The 25,184-nt window shown below is 39.7% G+C and overlaps 2 protein-coding genes across 3 annotated transcripts; both read right to left on the minus strand.

Annotated features, from left to right (window-relative positions):
• Positions 1-715: 715 nt before the first annotated feature.
• On the minus strand, positions 716-18,433 carry LOC129835159 (carboxypeptidase Z-like). 2 transcript variants are annotated; one of them, XM_055900582.1, is made up of 12 exons: positions 18,116-18,428; positions 16,986-17,018; positions 15,935-16,152; positions 15,673-15,829; positions 13,705-13,926; positions 13,260-13,489; positions 12,694-12,855; positions 8,306-8,464; positions 7,841-7,979; positions 3,853-3,992; positions 3,627-3,726; positions 716-1,749 (listed from the first exon to the last, which is right to left on the minus strand). In XM_055900582.1, exons 1-12 carry the CDS (start codon positions 18,219-18,221, stop codon positions 1,397-1,399), a joined length of 2,019 nt encoding a protein of 672 aa, XP_055756557.1. In that variant the 5' UTR covers positions 18,222-18,428; the 3' UTR covers positions 716-1,396. The 2 variants fall into 2 exon arrangements, with proteins under 2 accessions (XP_055756557.1, XP_055756556.1); XM_055900581.1 differs by having other exon boundaries at positions 3,627-3,992; positions 18,116-18,433.
• Positions 18,434-18,884: 451 nt separating this feature from the next.
• Positions 18,885-24,198, minus strand: LOC129835160 (G-protein coupled receptor 26-like). The gene is made up of 3 exons (XM_055900583.1): positions 22,782-24,198; positions 22,464-22,577; positions 18,885-20,838 (listed from the first exon to the last, which is right to left on the minus strand). The coding sequence occupies exons 1-3, from the start codon at positions 23,447-23,449 to the stop codon at positions 20,601-20,603; spliced, it is 1,020 nt and encodes a 339-aa protein (XP_055756558.1). The 5' UTR covers positions 23,450-24,198; the 3' UTR covers positions 18,885-20,600.
• Positions 24,199-25,184: the final 986 nt, after the last annotated feature.

Raw genomic sequence — 25,184 nt, forward strand, 5'->3', positions numbered from 1 at the left:
TGGTATTAAATAATGTAAGCTATTGCAAGCCTATACAGCATCCTTTAACATTAACAAAGGGGATTGTTCTATTCTTTCAAGGCACAGGCACAGTGTTTGCATACCTGTTAAGGGGGTATTACCTTAATGATATTCACAAGTTAACATCAGTTGTGGCATTGGTGGCAAAACAAGACATAACAAGATATGACTGAACATTTCGTTTCAGATCAATTCATATCTAGATAAAATGTAAGACAAATACTGAAGATAACAACTAGATCCACAAGAGTAAATTGATGCCGAGCGCTATGTGAAATGACACTCTTTCTAGTTCATAAAGCACGGTTGACTGGTACCACAGACTGACATATCACAGCCTCTGGTTCTACTTTAACAGATGCTATACGTGGTCGTGTGGTAGAGAGGGGAGGGGTGTAGTATGGGGTTGGCTGGAATGGTTGTCTTGCTTGGGATGGCAGTTCAGTTGAATATTTAACATGGGTGACAACAAGTGAAATTAGGCTGCCCTCTTATGGCCAATCAGTTCCATTACATCTTTTAAAGAGACGGGAGTCATTTGCTACCATGTAAACACATTTTAGGGACACTTATTGTAAAGTGGAACTGGGACAGTTACTGTCTGAGAATTAGTTACTTTACAGTGTTATAAGAATTAAACTTACCTCATTTTGGAAGATTTAAAGGGAAGTAAAATTTAACTGAAGAGAATGTGTTAACAATGTGTTTCTCTTTTATTTAACATACAATAAGCCAGTAGTAGAAATAGTTATTGTTATTTAATAATTTTTATTGTAAACACGTACAAATATGTGAGGGTGGAGAGACAAATGGTTTGAGCCTTTCAACCTTCCGGTGTTGCATTATGGGCATAAAGTGAAGCAGTATAACAGGGCAAAAGCTTGAGAATGGGGGCTACCTTTAGGAGAAAACAATTTAAATTAACTATGCCTTATTAAGCTTACATATTGCAATCATGAACAACTTGATGGCCACCCAACTAGCTATTTCCTCTTTTGCTTCAGTTATGACAACTTTGAAGCAACGGATAATAATGGTAACGTTAAAATGTGTTACTTTTATGATAACATTATGTAAATCATATTCAACTCAAATAGTAGCCTGTCTTTGATCCTGTAATGCAGTGTTCTCAACTCTGGTCCCCGAGTACCCCCAGGGTTGCACATTTTTTATTCAAGTCCTGTACGGGCACACATTATTCAACTAATTATCAAGCCTTTGATTAATTTAATTATGTTTGCTAGTATTGAGTTGTAATAGACATCTGCAAACCTTGATGGTACTCAGGGACCAGAGTTGAGAAAGGGGGCTATAGGAGGAACGGGAGCCATATAATTAGCCATAGAATATTCTATTTTATTGGAGTGGAGGAGCTCTAATCAATTCTGAGAAGCCAGGTGGGAGCAGATCCGTGGGCGCGGCTAAAGTAGCTCCACCACCACGGTTTCTCCTGCCTCTCCTCTCTGTTCTGGTTCTGCTCCCTAATGGCATAGCGCTCAAACTGGTTGTAGGGGTCAAAGCGCTCATAGGTTCCCATGGAAGGGATGTTATAGTCCTCCTCTATGTCAGGCTCCACCACTGCCTTCTGCAGAACAAAGTCCACCCGGCCTGCTTTCTGCATGCGTGCCGGGAGGTGGATCTTTTTCATGGCCCTGGTGTAGCCTGGTGCAGAGGCAGTCAGGATGTGGATGCCAGCAGTTAGCATGCGCCAGTAGTCTCCGTTTTCAGCTAGAAAGAAAGGGTGGAAGGGAGAGAGGATCTTTTGAATCAATGGGTTACACACAGCCTGACATCTCAAACAGGACATGACTGTTATTTTACACAATTAAAATGGGATCTCTTAGAGCTTTAGCATTATAGAAAATGAAACTACTTCAAACTACTACTAAAATCCTCAAAGCTACAGTTGAAGTCGGAAGTTTACGTACACCTTAGCCAAATACATTTAAACTCAGTTTTTCACAATTCCTGACATTTAATCCCAGTAAAAATTCCCTGTCTTGGGTCAGTTAGGATCACCACTTTATTTTAAGAATGTGAAATGTCAGAATAATAGTAGAGAGAATGATTTATTTCAGCTTTTATTTATTTCAAAACATTCCCAGTGGGTCAGAAGTTTACATACACTCAATTAGTATTTGGTAGCATTGCCTTTAAATTGTTTAACTTGGGTCAAACGTTTCGGGATGCCTTCCACAAACTTCCAACAATAAGTTGGGTGAATCTTGGCCCATTCCTCCTGACAGAGCGGGTGTAACTGAGTCAGGTTTGTAGGCCTCCTTGCCTGCACACGCTTTTTCAGTTCTACCCACAAATTATCTATAGGATTGAGGTCAGGGCTTTGTGATGGCCACTCCAATACATTGACTTTGTTGTCCTTAAGCCATTTTGCCACAACTTTGGAAGTATGCTTGGGGTCTTTGTCCATTTGGAAGACCCATTTGAGACCAAGCTTTAACTTCCTGACTGATGTCTTGAGATGTTGCTTCAATATATCCACACCATTTTCCTTCTTCATGATGCCATCTAGTTTGTGAAGTGCACCAGTCCTTTCTGCAGCAAAGCACCCACACAACATAATGCTGCCACCCCAGTGCTTCATGGTTGGGATGAGGTTCTTTGGCTTGCAAGCCTCCCCCTTTTTCCTCCAAACATAAGAATAGCCATTATGGCCAAACAGTTCTATTTTTGTTTAATCAGACCAGAGGCCATTTCTCCAAAAAGTTAAATCTTTGTCCCCATGTGCAGTTGCAAACGTAATCTGGCTTTTTTATGGCGGTTTTGGAGCAGTGGCTTCTTCCTTGCTGAGTGGCCTTTCAGGATATGTCGATATAGGACTCATTTTACTGTGGGTATAGCTACTTTTGTACCTGTTTCCTCCAGCAACTTAACAAGGTCCTTTGCTGTTGTTCTGGGATTGATTTGCACTTTTAGCACCAAAGTACGTTAATCTCTAGGAGACAGAACGCATCTCCTTCCTGAGTGGTATGACGGCTGCGTGGTCCCATGGTGTTTATACTTGCGCACTATTGTTTGTACAGATGAACGTGGTACCTTCAGGTGTTTGGAAATTGCTCCCAAGGCTGAACCAGACTTGTGGAGGTCTACAAATTGTTTTCTGAGGTCTTGGCTGATTTCTTTTGATTTTCCCATGATGTCAAGCAAAGAGGCACTGAGTTTGAAGACAGGCCTTGAAATACATCCACAGGTACACCTCCAATTGACTCAAATTATTATTATGTCAAATAGAAGCTTCTAAAGCCATGACATAATTTTCTGGAATTTTCCAAGCTGTTTAAAGGCACAGTCAACTTACTGTATGTAAACTTCTGACCCACTGGAATTGTGATACAGTGAATTATAAATGAAACAATCTGTCTGTAAACAATTGTTGGAAAAATGACTTGTGTCATGCAAAAAAACTATAGTTTGTTAACAAGAAATTTGTGGAGTGGTTGAAAAACAAGTTTTAATGACTCCAACCTAAGTGTATGTAAACTTCTGACTTCAACTGTATGTATTCATCTAATAACTACCACTTAGATTCCCAAAGCATACAATAAAAATGACCAATCGCAATCTGTAAAGCTGACTATAGATATTACCTGTTGTGATGTCATGCCTTATTCCTCGGACAGATATCCTTGCGCCTTTGATTCCATTCCCATCCGCATCCTTTACTATTCCCTTTATTCCACGGTGGACCTGGGAAACATCGAGAAGTAGTGTTAGTGGAGAAGTCCTCTCAGATTTGTGAAAATGAGTGATTGAAAACAGAAGGGTTGATTGGGGGATGTTTTGGAATGAATTGCTGGGTTTGAGGTCTCTCACCGACTCCATGAATGTGAGCAGAGCCTCTTTGTTGTCCTGCCAGCCTCTGTATAACTCCTCCTCAGCTGGGAATTTATCACAACCCAACTCCACCGTCACTTCCAAACAATTAGTGTGGAGGTAGTTGAAGTCCTGCATACCTGGCCACATTACAAGAGGAAATATGTACCAGTGAAAGAAATGACAAACTCATCATCGCAATAATCCATTACTGTAGAAAGAAAATAACTAGAAATACCACCAGGTGGCATTCATACTTCATAATACAACTTGCTAAGTAAGTAAGTGCAGGTTTTCATTGAGCCTTCATCAGCTATTTTAATCTAATGTTATGAAATCACTTCAACAGTCTGATAGACTGATTTGACCATGTTTTTTAAAGTAAATGTCCATTGGAAATCTAATTTATAAAAGTTAATATTCTGTTAACTCATACCCAAATAATGTTGTTGACTCATCTTACACTCCTATATGCTATTCGTGGCCACAGCTTAAAGTGGAGAAAAAAACAACATTTTAAATATTTGCAATTTTCTCATAGAGGATGATGTCAGGCTCCTGAGATGAGCTTTTTTGGAAGGAAAACTATTCCAATTAGCGAAGCTGTGAAACCTATTGTCATTATACATTTGTTCCCCCTTGATATGGTCAAATAACTCAAGCATAGATTGGTAACATTTTTCTAATTTGACACAGAACCTTGAGGCCATAAATAACTTGGTAAAAAATAATGGCACTGATTGGCCTATAGGTGGCGCTGTTATTGTCAGTCTCACTTAAACCCTCATATCTGTCGCCCCATTTGACCTAGATACTTGAAACATTGTATGTAGGCGTCTTTCCTGATGATTAACACATTTGTATCAAGGAACCATAAGGTCCATCAGTATAGATTTTGGAAAACCTTGGGAAAACTTCTCATGAACCATAAGTCCAAATAACACCACATGTGTTATGTAGTAGGCCCAAGGTACATCTCTTAATTTAGTTTGAGAACAGCTAAGGCATTGGTTAAGAGATGGCTGAGTTAATGATAAATCAGGAAATCAGATTTTATGCATCCATTTAAATCCTTTTTAAATCCGCATCATGGCTTATCAACTGGACACTTTTTAGGGTCATCAAAGACATTACCATGATGAGCCATGTTAGTTTGGCATTGACATCTTAAAGAATAAGGAAACTATGACTAACTTTTTTGACTATGTAATGCTCATGCTTAAAATACACTGAACAAAAATATTAACGCAACATGCAACAATTTCAAAGATTTTACTGAGTTACAGTTCATATAAGGAAATCATTCAATTTAAATAAATAAATCAGGCCCTTATCTATGTATTTCACATGACTGGGAATACAGATATGCATCTGGTCACAGATACTTTTTTTTAAAGTAGCGGTGTGTATCAGAATATCAGTCAGTATCTTGTGTGACCACTGTCTTATGCAGTGCGACACATCTCCTTCATATAGAATTGATCAGGCAGTTGATTGTGGCCTGTGGAATGTTGTCCCACTACTCTTCAATGGCTGTGGAAGAACTGGGACATTTTCATATTTCAGGAATTCTGTACAGATCCTTGCAACATGGGGCAGTGCATTATCATGCTGAAACATTTTGTGCTTATGGAACATTTCAGGGATCTTTTATTTCAGCTCATGAAACATGGGACCAACACTTTACATGTTACATTTATATTTTTGCTCAGTATTAAAAAAATACAAATACAAATAATAATCTAAAAGTCATATTCACTCCAAATTTGTTTTTTGGACTCATTACAATAGTCCCTAAAGAGTTTGAGAAAATAACGTTGATGCATTCAAAGATGTCCACACAATACCAGTAGATGCATATGAGTACATACGCTAAAATATGCTAAAGAACACTTTCAAAAATCTTCTCATGAACCATTAGTCCAAATGGCACTATATTTGGAATGTAGGCCCATGGTACATATTTTTTTATTTTTTGTTTAACCTTTATTTACATGTCTTAACTTAGCTTGAGAAAATGAGATTTTACCTGTCCATTTAAACATGTCCATTTGGCCTATTCAACTTGAAACTCGCTATCATGGATGTCCCTAAGACACTGAATTTGGTATTGATATCTCAAAAAACAAGGAAATTATTGACAACTCATTCTTTGCATATGAAACGCTTACGCTCAAAATCATCTGCAATCATCTTCTCCTCATGAACCATACATCAGATTCTCTCCAGATTTTGTATTTAGACTCATTACATCAGTCTTTAATGGTTTTGAAAAATAATTGTTGCTGCATTCAAATACGGCTACACTGTACCTATAGATGCACATTAGCACATCATTTTTGACATTAGCATATTATCCCAATACTAAAAATACAAACAAACAAAAAACTTCTCATGAATCATAAGTAATAGGGATGTAACGATTCGCTGATAAGCATCGGCCCCGGTTCAAATGTTTAATCCCGGTTCAAATGTTTAAGATACAAGTGCATCGGTCCACGGGAGCCCAAACCGATCCAAACGGTAAGAAAATCGATTAAAACGCTACGAAACATTGTTCTGAAAATACAGATAATCTGCTGTGACTGAATTGATGCGTCCTATCCTTCAGCCTATCGAACTTTTATGGATTTAACTGCATATGAGATTTAAATATTTTTGGTAGTTCTGCTTTAACCCGTTTGTATTTAACCAGTACTTTAACCAGTGCATTTGGTCATTTTTACATGAACAGGGTAGTTGTCATTTCATAACAAGGTCAGCAATACTTTTTGAGAGCCGCACTGGTTGGAACGAAAGAAGCACAGCTCTCCTCAGTAAAGCTCCAAACGGTCAAAACCATTACCTTTCGAGACGGGGTGAAAACAAAAGCTGTGTTATATTAATTTGCCATGTACTGTATGTCATAGCTAATTTCAAAAGATAAATATTGACATATTACTAGCTCAAAACATTTTAATCTGCTATATGACAAGTTAATCAGTGAGTGATGTGGATTTCAGATAAAAAGTAAGGGGGACAAAAACATAAATAGCCCATCCTTATCTGATAGTGGTAGATGCTCAGTCTGCCCTATGGCCTAGCTCAGGTCCCTAGACACACATGAATCGTATCGAACCGAATCACATTGATTCATTACACTAATCAAACTGAATCACACCGAATTGATTCAAACTAAAAGTATGGTTCCTGTATTGTATCGGAGCACATGTATCTAGATGCGTAACGAATCGTGCTTGTAAGGAGAGATGCACATCCCTAATGAGTCAGATTGACTCCAGATACACTCAATGAATTAGCCTCTGATGAATTTGAGAATGATTAGTTGCTGCATTCAAAGTTGGCCACGCTAAACCACTAGATGGCACCAAATCACACCAGGGCTATAAGAACTTAAATGATGGACATGGAGCTATGAAATTTGGTATGTATACCTTATGTATATGTCCTTAGAAGCTGTGTGGCTATAGTCACTGCAATCTTAGATGGCTGCACCTGACCAGTTGGTGGCACTATAGAGGTCATTGGCACCAGTGGCACCAATAACTATTGATCAAATGGACTTTGTCTTATGCAAATGAATGCTAGATATAAATTATGCAGACGAACAATGTGAAATATCATGAAAATAAGCTGAAAATATTCAACAAATCTTAACATTAGTGAAATTGACCCTAGAATTGTATATAAAATCAAAACATTAAGTAATTAATTTAAGAATGAATACCTGCTGTATTTCAAGCTACAGCCCTAGACTAAACTTCACTTGCGTCATCCTTGTGGTTTTGAGAGATAAACATGGTAATACTTTCACTGATGGCACACAAAGGGAGATAGTTCCTACATGATGGAGTGCTTGCTTTGTTATCCAACTGATATTGTCTCCTTTCTGTCATCCTGTGAACCCTGTTCATTGCTGCTCGCAGCTATATTTATAGGTCATATTTATTAGAAATCTGGAAACACTGGACAGTTACTTTAAACTTACCACCTGCGAAACTGTACCACTTTGCTCCATTAATGATGCCGTCCTGGCCGATGCTGCCAAAGTTCCCACACCTTTCAGAGTTATTTCCTGACATGGTAGCATGGGCATCTGCATATGTTCTCGCTATCTGCTTGAATATCTGCAGCAAAAAATAAAACATATGTCTTTCTCATTCATAAAAAAAGATAACGGCTAGTTCTGTTTACTGTTAAATAGATTTGAAATGTTAGTTTGATTTGTAAGCAGCTAAGATACATTTCCTACACATGTGACCGCAAAGGAAATCTTGTAGATGAAACATTTTTCTCAAGAATGTGGTCATGAATCATCATAAATGCAGAGCATGAACAATCAATTGGACAGCTCTCTGCAATAGACACACTTCAGGTCATCGAGTGCAGTCCATTCTGGAGAGTATTGTTCATGTTGGAGTGAAGAGTACATGTTGCTGTCAGTCCTACATACCTGTTCGTCTGGCGTGGGGGAGAACATCTTCTCCTCTAGTGGGTGTTTGGAGAGGTCGTAGGGATAGGACACCACCAGCTCCCCTCCGTGGAAGTTAGCTGAGAGCACAAAGGGAATGGACCTAATCCACTTCATGACTGCGTATGTCTCTGGAGCTACCTGATTTATATAAAACACATACAGACCGGCTTATAAATCATATGTCACCATCTTCAGCTGGTCATATCACAACAACAAAATAATGATGGCATGACAACAGGAAATGATTGGTGAAGCTCAAAGCTCAATTACATATCTTGATATCAAATATTGACGATACATCAATAAGGACACACAAACTTGATTTACTATTTAACGGATGCCCTGCTTGACTTTTCTTTTAAAAATGCAATAGTGTGCAACTGCAGCCCGCTTCAGGGCGTTCCTGCAGGGCGATCCTGCATGTGGGCATTCCTGATTCTGCAGGAATGCCACCCATCAAGCATCCCATTGGTTCCTTCATGAACACCCCCCATCGAGCATCCCATTGGTTTCTGCATGAATGCCTCCCGCCTGTCTTAGCTTAAAAATTGACAAATTGAAGTATAAAGAGGGGTTCCTGTAGATGCAGGAATGCCCCAAATTGCAGGCCACAATTGCACCCTTCTCAATTTATGAGGTACTTTGTTCTTATTCTGTAATGCACTGTCCGCTCTACCTTGAGGATTTCCCAAACTGATAAGTGAGAATCAAAGACCAAACCCCTCAGATCACGCGATTGTTATGTTCAGGCCTCTAATTGGACAGTGACACACATGCTCGGGACATGTATGTGAATATGTTTAATTTCTCTCGCATGCCAGCATAATTGAGGCCACCGCAAATTCTCACTATTTATGTGTCCAGGTTAAACGTGGTGGGGAGTCTCGTTATTAACAAACAATCGGTTAAATTCATGGTTAATGCATAATTTGTTGACCTTTTAGAAGCAATTAATAACCCAAAACAACAATGTCATCATCGAACCGAACGACTGGCCAGAGATCAGGGCATTCCCCAGTGCAAGCTGAGAGTATTTTGCAAAACCAAATTGAAGTCAAAATGAGTGACATCGAAGTGTGACGGCTGTATAATGATTTGTGGTTCATAACTTACATTTGACCGGAAGCCTACTGCCTGTAGACAGAATGTGTTTGAAGTTATCATGCGCCCGGAGAACAGCATATCCTGCAAAATGCATCGCCAGTGGCACGCACACACTTCGCGCAGATAAGGACCTCCACAATGATGTGGTCGACAATCTCCAAGGTGGGTGCTTTTCCTGGCAGCCGGATGAGGCAATTGAAGGAGGATGCGGTGAGTGATTGACTGTATAGGCCTACTGACCTCGAATTTAATAAAGCTTGCTCTGTAATGGAAGGATGCTTCTAATTGCGCATTTTAAATCAAACAAACATTCGGTAGATTATACGATAGATAGGCTATACTCTATGGCCGGATTGAAATTAACTTTTCTCAAAGCTACATTCATTTGACAGACCTAACTTGAATGATTGTGCCTCTTTCTTCAAATTAAAGGCCTTGTCTATGATAGGCCTATTCATATTTGTATTCATATTTTGTTTAGCCTATAGGCTCAGTATATGATACATTCAGGTAATGAACTCATTATACATTAACATTTCATTTTATTACAATTCTTTCTTGTCAATCAATCTTGAATTAGAAAAACATAAATATTCTACTCTATGCCTTGCAAAAGTATTCCCCCCTTGGCATTTTTCCTATTTTGTTGCATTACAACCTGTAATTTAAATTGATTTTTATTTGGATTTCATGTAATGGACATACACAATATAGTCCAAAACGGTGAAGTGAAATGAAATAACTTGTTTCAAAAAATTCAAAAAAATCAAAAAAGGAAAAGTGGTGCGTGCATATGTATTCACCCCCTTTGCTATGAAGCCCCTAAATAAGATCTGGTTCAACCAATTACCTTCAGAAGTCACATAATTAGTTAAATAAAGTCCACCTGTGCGCAATCTAAGTGTCACATGATCTGTCACATGATCTCCGTATTTATACACCTGTTCTGAAAGGCCCCAGAGTCTGCAACACCACTAACCAAGGGGCACCACCAAGCAAGCGGCACTATGAAGAGCAAGGAGCTCTCCAAACAGGGCAGGGACAAAGTTGTAGAGAAGTACAGATCAGGGTTGGGTTATAAAACAAATCTGAAACTTTGAACATCCCACTGAGCACCATTAAATCCATTATTTAAAAATTTAAAGAATATGGCACCACAACAAACCTGCCAAGAGAGGGCCGCCCAGCAAAACTCACGGACCAGGCATGGAGGTCATTAATCAGTGAGGCAACAAAGAGACCAAAGATAACCCTGAAGAAGCTGCAAAGCTCCACAGCGGAGATTGGAGTATCTGTCCACCAAACATGTTTGGTGTTCGCCAAAAGGCATGTGAGAGACTCCCCAAACATATAGAAGAAGGTACTCTGATCAGATGAGACTAAAATGTAGCTTTTTGGCCATCAAGGAAAATGCTATGTCCGGCACAAACCCAACACCTCTCATCACCCCGAGAACATCATCCCCACAGTGAAGCATGGTGGTGGCAGCATCATGCTGTGGGGATGTTTTTCATCGGCAGGGACTGGGAAATTGGTCAGAATTGAAGGAATGATGGATGGCGCTAAATACAGGGAAATTCTTGAGGGAAACCTGTTTGTTTTCCAGAAATTTGAGACTGGGACGGGGGTTCACCTTCCAGCAGGACAGTGACCCTAAGCATACTGCTAAAGCAACACTCGAGTGGTTTAAGGGGAAACATGTAAATGTCTTGGAATGGCCTAGTCAAAGCCCAGACCTCAATCCAATTGAGAAGCTGTGATATGACTTAAAGATTGCTATACAAAAGCGGAACCCATCCAACTTGAAGGAGCTGAAGCAGTTTTGCATTGAAGAATGGGCAAAAATCCCAATGGCTAGATGTGCCAAGCTTATAGAGACATACCCCACGAGACTTGCAGCTGTAATTTCTGCAAAAGGTGGCTCTACAAAGTATTGCTTTTAGGGGGCGAATAGTTATGCACGCTCAAGTTTTCTGTTTTTCTGTCTTATTTCTTGTTTGTTTCACCCCAAAAAATATTTTGCATCTTCAAAGTGGTAGGCATGTTGTGTAAATCAAATGATACATACCCCCCAAAAATCTATTTTAATTCCAGGTTATAAGGCAACAAAATAGGAAAAATGCCAAGGGGGGTGAAAACTTTCGCAAGCCACTGAACATTAAATAAAGTTTTATCCTGTAGATGACAGGGATTGGATTGCACTTTTTCCAGTGATGCATTCATTTGACAGACCTAACTTGAATGATTGGCCCTCTTTATATACAGTAGTCTATTTCTCCTATAATGTCTCGTCTACGATAGGCCTTTTAATATTTGTCTTGTATTCATATTTTGTTGAAGTCGAGTTAGGCTATACATTTAAGTAATGAACTGATTATACATTAAGTCAATAATTTTTTCACACAGTTTATATTGTATCCTATTATACATCATATGTTAATAATACTGCTATTGATGTTTATCGGTGATATGTTCAGAATAAAGAAACTGTCACAATATATACTGCCTTTGCTTAATTTCCCATGATTATAACAATTAACATTGTAACATCATCTGCATTCTTTTTCAAAATAATACAGGAAGGATTTCCTAGCGTAGGTTTTCACTTGGAATAATATAACTCTTGAAACCCACATTAGTCCTAGAGCTTGCACAGGTGCGTAGGACAATGTGGTAAAGTACTCATTTATTCCTTCTCCACTATTTATGAAAATGTCACACCCTCACCCTGTAGTTTCAGGGCGTGACTAGGGGGTGTTCTAGTCTTTCCATTTCTATGTTGGAGCTCTTAGTATGGTTCCCAATTAGAGGCAGCTGATGTTCGTTGTCTCTAATTGGGGATCATACTTAAGGGTTCCCTGTTCCCACCTGCTTTGTGGGATATTGTTTTTGTGTTGTGCACGTTGCACCACTGCTTTCACGTTTCGTTGTTGGTTTATTGTTTTTCTGGAAGTTTCACTACAAATAAAGATGTGGAACTCAACACACGCTGCGCCTTGGTCCATTCCTTTAAATGTTTGTGACAGAAAAACCCTTTCACTTGGTATCAATTTGGAGTCATTTGTTTTTCTGTTTTGTTTTTTTGCCTCACTTTCTAGAACAAAAATCAGTTAAACAGTAAATAAACTTTGTCCGGCCTAATGCCAAAATACACGTAAGGCAATTGTCATTTGATATTTGACACATGTATTCATATCCAGTAGCATAAACACCACACAATCAATGCAAACATGCATATAAATCGATAGGAATTCATACGGTACCTTATCAAACCAGTAAGCGTCTGGGATTGGGATGTGGTCGCTACGGAAATGCCGGTGTCTGCGGCGGCCGTAGGCGACAGCGGTCAGGTCAGGGAAGTTCCTGTTCAGATCAATGTTTTGGGCGTTACCTCGACCCAGGGTCCAGCTGTAGTAGTTCTGAGCCTGTAGAGTTTCATACAGTGGATAGTATACTGTAAGTATCGAGCAGTGAATATTATACGATTGATATTTGATTGGTGTTGTCGACTAATGTGAATTCAGTGTTGAAGACAGGAGACTGCTGAGGGGAGGACAGCTCATAATAATGGAAACCATGTGTCTGATGTATTTGATACCATTCCACTGATTCTGCGCCAACCATTACCACGAGCCTGGCCTCCCCAATTAAGGTGCCACCAACCTCCTGTGGTGCTGAATAAACTTAACGTTGCGACCTGCCGTTGAATTCTGGTAAAAACCTGGTAGAATGTGTGTATACTTTCAATGCCAGTAAGTCTTCCATGTTGATTCACCATCATGTTTGAATTACGTTCAAATAACATAGCAACAACATTGATTCAACCTACCTCCTCATTCTCGGGGTCGTTGGTGCCCTGGACCTCAGCAGCAGCCAGCTCATAGCCGTCAGGGTTCATGGAGGGCAGGATGTGGATGCGCGTGGTGTTGATCAGGCTCTGGATGCGATGGTTCCCCAGCAGGTACTCTGAACACAGGTACTGGGTCAGATAGATCAACAGCTGGCGACCCAACACCTCGTTCCCGTGCATGTTGCCTATGTACTTCATCTCCGGTTCAACTGTTGATATGAGGCAACAGGATAGGGACTTACATAACATTTATTCAGCAAGAAAGTCGCTTGAGATGAATTATCTGTTTTTCAAGGGAGACCTGGCCAAGAGAGCAGCTTAAGGTCAAGTTCAACAATCAGAAAAGACACACTATCTCTGGTTGAACTCTGAACCCAGGACTCCCTCTCACTGTACTGTATATTTGAGGACCCTTTGTACTCACGTAATTCATGTACTCCAGGGTTGTTTGAGAACTCGATCACTAGCAGGTCTTTGCCCTCCACACTGCGGCCAATGCTGTAAGTTGTGGCAATTTCAGGGCATCGCGCTGCAGTCTTCTTCAGGATGCTGTTCATCTGGGCGTTAGACTGATAGCTAAACTGGATGACAGTATGAGGCTCCTCAGAGGTATTATCTATACTGGCCTGGTCTTCTTCCTGTGTCACTATGAGAAAGAAGAGATGGTGACATTTTTATAATAATGGCTTATTCGTAAAAGTTGTTATAAAGTGTAGCCAAAGATATAAAGATCAATAGTGTTCCAAGCCAGTTAAGACACTTTTGTATTAACTAGCAAGCGTGACTTTTGATTCAATGTCATAGAAAAGTTTACATTTGAAAGCATAACCATGCTTCAATAAACCGCCTCACTTAAATAAATTGGATGGATATCAGAATACCATTTTACTAAATACGGCCTTAGTCTTTCATCTCATGCCGAGTAGAGCCCTGTAAAATGTCAGGAGACTGATGAATTAGAGAAAGTGGAAAGTCTACATTCTAGCCCAGGTCTGCACATCTATATAAATGTGCTCATTTAGGCAAATGTGCCAGACCTGAAAGGTAAGCAACCAATCAAAGTTGAGACATAAGACTAAAGATATCAGTTCAAAATAAATATCAGCATGGAAAGAATTATAAAGCTTAGTAGGGTTGCCAGACATCAGCTTGTGTTTCAGTTAGAATCTAATATCCGTTTGGAAACAGATTTCACACTACACTAAAAACTGTTATGCAAAATGTGGTACCACCATCTGTGTGCATATCTATAACCATATCACATTGTATGTATAATATGTACATTCATATCTATGATATGTTTCTGGGAAATGGCTATATGAACATTCAACTGTTATTTTGTCAGTACAGGCTACTGTAGGACCTGTTTATGGTGTGAAAGCGCAGCTGTGGAGTTAAATAGAGAGAGTACAAGGGAAGAGAAGACTCATGAACACTCATTGAGAGCAATTTCACAGCTGGGGTGTGCGTTGGTTGCAGCCACAGAGAGAAACAAACTGTACGGAACTGAAGTTAGACTGATCACTTCACGTGAATTCATAGACTTGTTAAAAAGCACACAGTATATCTTGTGCGAGTCAAGATATTAATGGCAGATATGTTAACAACGTTGCCTGTGGACATAAAGAGACATAATTTGTATGTGTTCCCATATGGCTGACACATGATGTTATTGCAGTTGTCAAATCTCTAACATCTTGCTTATGGGTTCTTTTTGATGGCTTTGTATAGTTGATGCAAATATAGATCCTTTCCAAGTCACAAAAGCCTACGTGGGGGCAGCTGCACGAAAATATAATAAACAATGGCATGGAACTATATTTAGCTACACATTTTCGCTATTTTCCATTCTAATAGGCTACTTGTATTAATTATAACACAGGAACTGATTACCCTTCCACAATTTTTACATGCAAATCTGATTGGATACAGAGTTTGATTATTGAAATATCAGCCCTCTAACTTCAGAGTTGCTTTTTTCTTTCTGAGGGGCTAATCAGGGACAATTTCGGGGACAACTCGAACTGGGGACAGGCCACTAAAATTGGGGAAATCGGGGACATCTGGTCACCTTACCACAAGGGCTCATGTGGCAACCAGGCGACTGTCATAAATCTGCATAGCAACGCCATTCTCAGTTGGCCCTCCAAGGATGCTTCTGTTATTAGAGGGGGTTTGGGTGCTATTTTTCTTTACATTGATATAATCTTGTAATAATATTGACACACATGGTTATCTCTAGTCGTACATTTTGCTCAGGTGATTGTTTTATGTCTGAAAATACTATTTGAGTCAACATCCTACTGTACAGTAGTTAGTGTCCTATTGTAGTCTCTATCATAGATTGATAGTCACTTTTATGATATGACACCAGTTAAACTGTGGTTGTTACCTCGTAGGCCCTCCAGAGGGTCGTAACAACCCTCCTGATCGCTGACAAAGAAGCGGTCACAGTCCAAGAAGTAGGGCCAGGCCATCTCGATGCCCTCGAAGGCGTGGCGACAGTTCTTACGCACCGCCTCGCAGGTACTCCTGCACGGCTTGAGCACCTTACATTATAAAATAAAACGTTCTTACTTTAATGAAAGTTATGACATTATTGAAAGTTATTACATTATCCAGTGTTATTACATTATCCTTTGTTAGCTACACACCTTCTCCTTCTCACAGCGTGGCACCAGCACTGAGCAGCCCAGCATGCGGATGTCCGGGGTGCACTCTCCATTGAGCAGGTTGTGTACCACACTGAGGAGGAGGTACTCGGGGCCCAGCTCGGCCTCCTCACGGATCCTGTGGCCCAGGATGTTGGGGAACATGGTGTGGGTGTAGGACATGTCGTCGCAGTAGTTCATCATGATGTCCACGCACTTGGCTGGGTAGAGGAGAGAGGCAACCAAGAAGCAGGTTCAGAAAGATGGAAGAGATTCAGTACTATATGGTGACTGATCTGAATGTAGACTCATAGCTTACCATGTTGAATCATTCATGCATAAAATACACATAGTACATCAATAGGTTGTAATATAACATCATTAACATAACACTTCATAATACCATGTATTGTTTCATACTATTATGTAATCTTTGCAATTAACTTCGATGGAACCTTTGGATGCTTTTGTAATGTGAGTGGCAAAATATTCTTAGAACAATTGATTTGTTATTAATTATTTTCAGGTGGGGCGTAGTGTCAACCCGCCCCACCTGTTCTCTCCATTGTAAATCAGTATGTTTAGGGGTATTGGCCAGGTGTTTTCCTCTTGTATCTTTACATTTGTTCTCAGTTCATTTATTTAAGAAATATAGCTAAGATGTTCAATAAGCAATCATCACTCATTTCCTTGACATGGAAAATATACATAACCTGATATTAAACTGTCATATGTATATGCATGCAAGAATCCATCCCTTTGTCTAAAACATTTTTATTATCTCATATATAGCTACCTCTCTGCAGTACCAAAAAGGATGAAGTCCAAATATTTCTATTATGTCTGGAGATTAAAATGTGAATATTTCATACAGCTATGTATCATCCAAAAATACACTTGAGAGCTCGGAGATGCCTTAAGGCCGTAATATCCCATTGAATATCCTACTGCCCGCCTAAAGCCATAATTACCTTACTAGATGTTGTCAGTCAACCCTGTACACACATTACATTTACATAAGTTTGAAGGGTTTCTTGATGAAAGAAATACATACGTTTTTCCGGTTCTGGTTCTTTGCAAAAACGACCTAAAAGACAAACCTTTGTTAGTTAATTTCATACCTTCAACACTAGATGGCAGAATAACATTTATCACCACCGTTATTGGCGACTTTAGTCTGTTTTTATGAACCCTTTATCTGGCTTTACCATCTCTCCTCACAAATAGCCTGGTCTCATAGACTAGACGTAATATAGTAAACATAAATCCAAGACACTCAAATTAGTATAATATGTTACGATTGGTATGGTTACGTAAGACAGATGGTTACTTTAGGCAAAAACAAGGGTGCAAGTTCATATCTCATCACGGATAACTTTAACAGTTTACCTCATTAGAAACTTTTCAACTACTTACTACTTTCTAGCTCTTTGTAACTACTTAGCATGTTAGCTAACCTGTCCCGTAACCCTAACCCCAACCTTAACCCTTTTAGTTAACTCTTTTCCTAACCCCAACCTTAACTATTTTAGCTAACACTTCCCCTGATGCTAACCTTAACCCTTTAAATGTTAGCCAGCTAGCTAACGTTAGTCACCTAGCCACCTAGCTAGAATTCGTAACATAGCATACGTTTTTCTAATTCGTAACATATTGTACATTTGCAAATTTGTAACATATAATACGAATTGTACTTTCTAACATATCATACTAAATGGGTGATGGACAATCACAAATTAATACATACCATACGAAACTTAACATATCATACTAAAGAGAACGTATCGGATTTACGTAAAATATAATACGAAATGCTCTGAGACCAGGTTGGTCTGTCAGTAAAATCGTATTAATTTTCTAAGAACTCTCATTCTTAGGATCAGATGACCTCTCACTAGTGATGGATATCTACCTTAATATTTCTATACAACTCTACAATTCTATCATTCTCTAAAGAAATTAAGCATTTTATTTCGCACTAATTTAAAAGTAAGAGGTTACTTTTACTTTTGTTACTGTTAGCAGCTTGTGAATTAAAATAGACTACAATAGTTTGTCTATGTTTAAGATTAAATTCCTCTGAACCAATGCCTTGTAGATAAAACATATTTCAGGAATAGCATCACATCACTCCTGTGAACAAAACACACCATGTGTGTTATTATAGCAAGCGGAGTACTTTACCGTTAAATTCGTATCCAGGGTCGCAGCGCGGAGAGGCACACCAGATAACCGTTACAAGTGCATTCAGAAAAACAATAGTCTTAATTTTCTTCCGCATAAATTCCATATTTTGTGATGTGGCACCTCAAGCCTACTGCGCCTAATTACACGAAAACTTTGAGAGCTTCCCTAAAAAGTGAGTTTATTACAAGTATTACGGTCCACTATCAAATTACAGAGGGAAATGTTCCGGACAGAAGTGGCAGAAGGCTGGAGTTGGAGGATTGTGCTTGAAAACATGCTGCAAATAAACTTTCTGAAATACACCTCTTACCAATCCTATAGTGTAAACAGTTTTACTCAACCATTTCCACATATGTTAACCTTTAATTTCTTACCTTAAAATGCATTCATTTATTGGACATGTATGTTGACAGTGCATATGCTCTATAAAATAAATAGGCTTGCTCGATGAATTTTTCCCGCCCTTCAGTCCTCGCTCGAGCCAATCCTTTGATCCCTTTTAACCAATCAACAATCAATCATACAGAGGCCTTTAATAATATCACCGTACTCCTACTTGCTGCATGGCAACTAGTTATTGGGTTATTCGATCGAGGTGTGGTGACACAAACGTTGAATTGTGTATCCAGGCAGCCTCTAGTCTAGCACCTGCAAAACAGCTGGTGATGCATCTGCCAAGATAAAATGCCAGATGGGCATTAGATATGAGATATGCTTCTAAATGTCTCTGTTATGTTGTCTCATATGGCCTGGTATCAAATGATGCTTGTTATTTGACAGCTTTATTGCACATTTTTCACCAACATCTTTACTCACACACTGCCAATGTAGGCTACAGCAAGTGGCTTACAGAATTAAATAATTTGTGTCTATACATCTAAAGGAACAAGTTCTGATGAAGCAACTATAGGAGCTAAACAGTCATACTGTATATTGAATTCTGGCACACACACAATAACGTGTTTAAAGCACTTATTGAACGTAACATTATTCCCCTATAGCACATTTATTTCATTTTAAGATCAAATAAATAATATTGTTTCTAATACAGTGCAACATAGTTTGATAAAGTTAACATCAGGTATTTATAAATATCCATATAAACATTACCAGCAATGACTGGAAATGTTAATATGGATATTTGGCAAAATAAAGTATTATACACAATAGTACAAAGCCATTTCAGTCAAAATTATCTTTATGTAGTACATTCAGTTACAACATGCTAATATCATAGTAAACATGATATTTGCCTTTGGCTCCTGTAACTAGTAGCTCTGAGAGAAATACAAAGTGCATTCATTTCCAGTGATTGACATGAAGAAATTGTGAACAACTGCAGTAGTAGTCTAACCCAATGAGTCTAACACAGTCCATAGTCTACATAACATGGCCATCTATTTAGCAGTACTTGCCACAGCGAGTACCCTTCATTGACAAGTACACATTTTAACTTCAAGAAATTGCTTGATGCCCCTTGAAATTGCACCAGTGGCCCAATGGCTACTAGCCAGCAGCTAGCTAAGCGTTCCCATCCTCCCTATGCACTGTTAACAGTCCATAACCTTGTAAGCTCAGGCACCCAGAACTAACATTTTGAATAATTGCGTCAAATGCTCCATTAAGTTCTGGGGTGAGACGTGTTAGAAAATTTACGAACATGACTAGCGAAGTCGCCACCCCTCTAAACGGAAACTCTCAGCCATTTCAGGCAAGTCCATGGGCCCAATGTCCCTTCCCCTACCGAAATTCGAAAGACTTGAGCACCTGCGAAATAGTGATTCGTTCAACTGATCAGTGACGAAAAATCAGCGTACCGGAACAGAGTTCCTCGTTAGTCGTAGCATCCAACTGTCTGTCGACATATGGTACTACCATGTATGTTATGTGCATCTGTCAACAAGAGATTAATAACCTTCATAGCACTTCCCTGTGTTCTATATGGGTGTCAAAAGGTCTGTACATTTGGCTATGTCAGCTTCTTTATAAAGAGGTTGTTATGGTAGACAAGTGCCCACTAGCATACCTTGCTACTCAGCAGAGACAATAATTCTGTCTCTAATGGTGTGATTCATCCGTTTATGATTCAAGGAGCCCCTAGCTGATTCAATAACATTGATATATTTGATTCTGGCTATGTGCCATCGTGTTGTGTGTGTGGTTCTACCAGTGAACCATAGATCAATAAACTTGCTTTTTTACCAATAAGCCTGGAGCAAACATCCCCGAATGCGATCATTCTTTGCACAGTCCATCTTGTCATCTTCCTCTGTCTACCCCTCCGATTTTCCTGTCTCCCTATATCCTACTCCTCCCCTCTTGCTTTTCCTCCCACAACATCTCCCTCTCTCTCACTATCTCTTTTCTTCTCCAACAATCCCTTTTTCTGACCATCTCTCAGCTCCTGCCCTTTTGCCATAAGGAAACCTTTATTTTTGGGCTGTCTGTCTGTGGTATATTTGTTATGTCCAAAATGGTGCTATTAACTGATCCTATGGAGAGAGTAGTCGTTCTCTGTGTCCAGAGAGCTGTTGTGGCCAGACGATGGGTACAGGTCACGGCGCAGCAGCCGGTTGATGACGGTAACCAAGACCTTCTTGTACTGTTGACGCAGGAGGGAGTAGGCAAAGGGGTCGGACGCAGCCTTGCTGTATGTCAGGCACTTACTGAAGATTCCCCAGTGGCGATTGATGCCCACGAAGGGAAGCAGCTCCGTCAGCCTGAGAAGGCAGAGGTCAAGTTAGAGTTCGGAAAATAGCCTTTTAGAAAGGGCAAATGTTATCCCATATTCAAAGCATGGTATTTATCTTGCAGCGAGGTGTTCTGTTTGCTATTGAGATTGTTTTGTGGTAACTCAGTTGTTATTCTATGAAATGCCATGAGGCTCTAAGGTTGCAAGGAAGAATAGAATAAATGTGTCTTTATTGTTCGGCCGATAAACAGCGTGGGCGACTAGCATTATACTAAAGGTAATAATAATATACATAAAATATGTATTCATTAGAAATATGTATAACATGAACATTGCTACATTATTATTGCCCACTGGTATGCATAAATGCTAATGACGCATGTAGTGAGTGATAGAGGATCAATCCTGCCAATAAGCAGCAATTTCCCCTTCATCAAGTAATTCCGACTCTTTCCATTGTGTGCACAGGGGGTTAAAGGTCATGCCAATTACTGAGACAGTTTTCCTCATTAAAATGTTTTTTGTTATTTCACCCCCACCCCCCTCTACACCCCACCTGTCAGGTGGGGTCAGGTGGGGTCTAGAGTCCCACACACTATCTAAACCAGGGGTATTTCCCTCTTACCCTACGAGGTCCGGAGCCTGCTGGTTTTCTGTTCTTCTACCTGATAATTAATTGCACCCACCTGGTGTGCCAGGTCTAAACCTGGCGGGGAACAATTAAAAGAAGTAGTGGAACTGGCTTCGAGGTCCAGAGTTTAGTTTTAAGGATCTAAACTATCACCCAGGTCTGTTTAACACACCTGCATCGGATTTCATGTAATGTTCTTTGAGGCATTTTTATTGCTCTGAAGTAAAGTTTCGGACTGATGCATCTAAAAACACTCCTCTTGAATTAATGTGGAGTTCTATGGAACCCCTGTTATTCCTAGTCAGGCACCTGCCCATAACTACCATGCTACATTCCCTCTAGACCAGTGGTTCCCAACTCCAGTTGCCGAGTACCCCCAACAGCACACATTTTTGTTGTAGCCCCAGAAAAAAAAAACCTTGATTCAACTAATTGAGGTCCTGATGATTAGTTGATGAGTTGAATCTGTTGTTCTTGTCCGGGGCTACAATAGAAATGTGTACTGTTGTGGGTACTGGAGGACGGGAGTTGGGAACCACTGCTCTAGGTCATGCTGTGCGTTCTTGGAAATTAAAGTCTCTTTGTATGATAAATGTCATCTCATGGTTCAGTGAAATTAGATGACAACAGATAATGGATTGTTTAATGATGGATGTTGCAGTTACAGATGGAGATCATTGTCATAAACACAAAAAAATCCTCATTGGGTGAAATTGAATTATACCTTCCGTTGTGCATGCATATGGCTCAATCTTGCATATTGCCTCACCTTTCAACTGAACTTTGTTCAATCAGTTATTTTGCTGCGTGGCAAAGATATTAGACAGTGTATATACCATTTGATTATAGCCTATATATTTACTGTTCATTAACTGAGTTTTATGAGCAAAGTCTGTTCACCCGGTGATGTGTTAATCTCATAAACCCTATAATACCCCTTTAATAGTGTGTGTTTACAGTAGGTGAATGAAACACCTGTTTGTACAGCTGCCTGTATTGCAGTTTACTGGAAATCCACTTACCTCGTAATAACATAGGGAGCAAAACAGATGATGAACGACCCAATGAAAATGCTGATTTTCTTGGTGGCTCTCTGTTTCCTCCGCTTTTGCTCTACCAGGCACCTTTGTTTCACACTGAAAATAGAAATAAACTTTTATTAGTCCAGCAGAACAAATGACAAAACCATATACATTTAATATTTCCTTACAACACCTTCTTCTAAGCATGTTTCCTCAGGGTTGACGCTATAACCTCTTATCATAGACTACTGTAAAGTTATTACAGCCCATTGTAACGGCTATTCATTCCACACCTCATAAGTAAAGGAACATACATACGTTGGGTGAATATCCACCAGCAAGAACAGGGTCTGCATGGTTATAACGTCAATCCTCTTGCAGTGGAAGCGTGCAACTTTTAACACCTTCAGATAGGTGAAGCACAGGATCAGTAGAGAGAGCATGAAACTAGTGGCGTGGAAAACGACGGTGAAAATGGTGAACTTTATCCTGTCGCTCTCCTCGCTCAAATGCAAGGTGCACGAGGCGTAAATGTGGCTATAGTCAACCCAGGAGAACAGGAGGGCGATGACGGAAAACGCGAGGGAATGGAGCCACGAGTAGCACATCATGATCACTGCGTCCTTGTAGCGCATTTTACTGGAGTAACTCAAGGGAAAGACCACCGCTATCCAGCGGTCTATACTGAGTGCTGCCATACTCAACATCGTGTTCGCAGTCAAAAAGGTCTCCAGAAAGCTCACTGTATGGCAAAGGCAATCCCCAAAAGGCTGCTGGTTTCCGATAATCCCCACCAATGTCGATGGCATGTTCAAAAGGGTGATAAGTATGTTGCAGAAAGACAGGTTCATGGTGAATATTCCCGGCACCTGTCGGCGGATCTCGGTGCTCTGGACAAAACATAGCAGCACCAGTAAGTTCGACAACAACGAGACAATTGCGACCACAATAATGAACAACGCGAAGATAATTTCCACAAAGTCCATGTCTCACTTCGAAAAGTCCACTTGCGTTTTACATACACCTGTAAATAATAAACACGTAATATCCACCATGATTGCACCGTCGTTTATCTCCAGTTGGTCCTCATTACAGAATGTAACTCCTGCAAGTCTCGCCGTCTCCAAGTTGGTGGAGCGCTGTCCAGAGTGCTGAAGTGAGGAGACGCGGGCGCGCCTTTCGAACCGCAGACCATTTCGTTAGTCAAACTTGTGGATTTTTCTACTCTCACAACAGACCACACACGTATTTGGAGCAGCATTCACTGGTATGTGTAATTGAGCGTTTGAGTCCCACACGGGCTGATGTTTCGTATCTCCTCTCCCTCCTACGACTACCTCCACAAGAACGCAGTGGGACCGCTACGCGCCGCATTGTCTTGTAAACAGAACATGCGTACTAGAGAAACAAGGTGACTGTTAGAGGAGCCTGCCCTGTCTATTGCAGTCGTTTGAATAATAAAAATGAGCTATCACATTAAGCTAACGAGAATGTCATCCATATAGTTTTATAATATGGGGAAGTTTCCCCCATTGGGTCATTCATAAGTTCTGTCATTTACTAATGTGTTTGCGAAGTGATACACATTAGACCACAGATGGCAACATTCTTTTTCATAATGAACTAATATAAACACCTTTACTGCGTCCTCATTTAATGATTCACTTTCCCAAATTGATAGTGGCTCAGCGACACCGCGCAGTGATAGGCCTGCTTGACAGATACTCAATAATTATGCGCGTCTCCCGTAGTCGAACGGCACCAGCTGCACATTGGAGAGGCATGCAGGGAAACAGGCAAATATATCCGTTTCCCTGACATGAATTATTCACAAACCATAAACAATTGTGTAAGATTGTTAAAACTGAAATCTGTCTGAACTGTTTTGTTGTAAAATATGAATGTGACCAATTATGAATGCAAGGTTGGAAGAGAAGGTACACATACCTGTATTGCTGAAATCCATACAGCCCCAATAGTTTAGATTCTTTCATTATAATATTGGTGTAATATTTGACTGGATATCATCATGTCAAAGAAAGACACACTGGAAAAATGATGTGTTTGCATATTCATGAGGCAATAACTCTTACCTCATTTGGTGGAAAAGTACTGTACATCCCTACAGCCTACTAGCATAATTTACATGCCAGAGACAAATTAACTCATCACTGATGCTAATGCAGTAAATGTCCTGTATCTGAAAAGAACCATCATCAGAGAAACCATAACCGTCATCACCGGCCTCAATTATGTAAATAAAGAATTTTGTCAAACATAAAGTGAAAGAATAACAGTTCTAATATATTAGAACTCCAAAGCCCAGAATAGCAGCATTGTAATGGACAAAGACTAATATGCGTCATCGGTCAATGGGGGTCAATAAAGATCAAATAGTCTCTTATAGCTATGGTTTTTGCTAGTCCAATTGATTCCTCATATATTTCTAATTTTTTTATTATTCCACGAGGAGCAATAAAATCCAACCCCCACAGTCCATCTGGCTCTTATAATCACACTCACTAATATGGTAAGTCTACTGTTAAAATACAGTATAAATGAAAGTATGCAAGACCATATGTACTGTCTCTATTGTATGAATAACTCTTCCAAGTAAAAGCAGTGCTACACAATCAATCAAATGTATTTTACAAAGCACTTTTTACATAAACATGTGTCACAAAGTGTTATACAGATATCCAGCCTAAAACCCCAAATAGC

The sequence above is a fragment of the Salvelinus fontinalis genome, chromosome 36 (assembly GCF_029448725.1).
Source record: "Salvelinus fontinalis isolate EN_2023a chromosome 36, ASM2944872v1, whole genome shotgun sequence".
NCBI lineage: Eukaryota > Metazoa > Chordata > Actinopteri > Salmoniformes > Salmonidae > Salvelinus > Salvelinus fontinalis.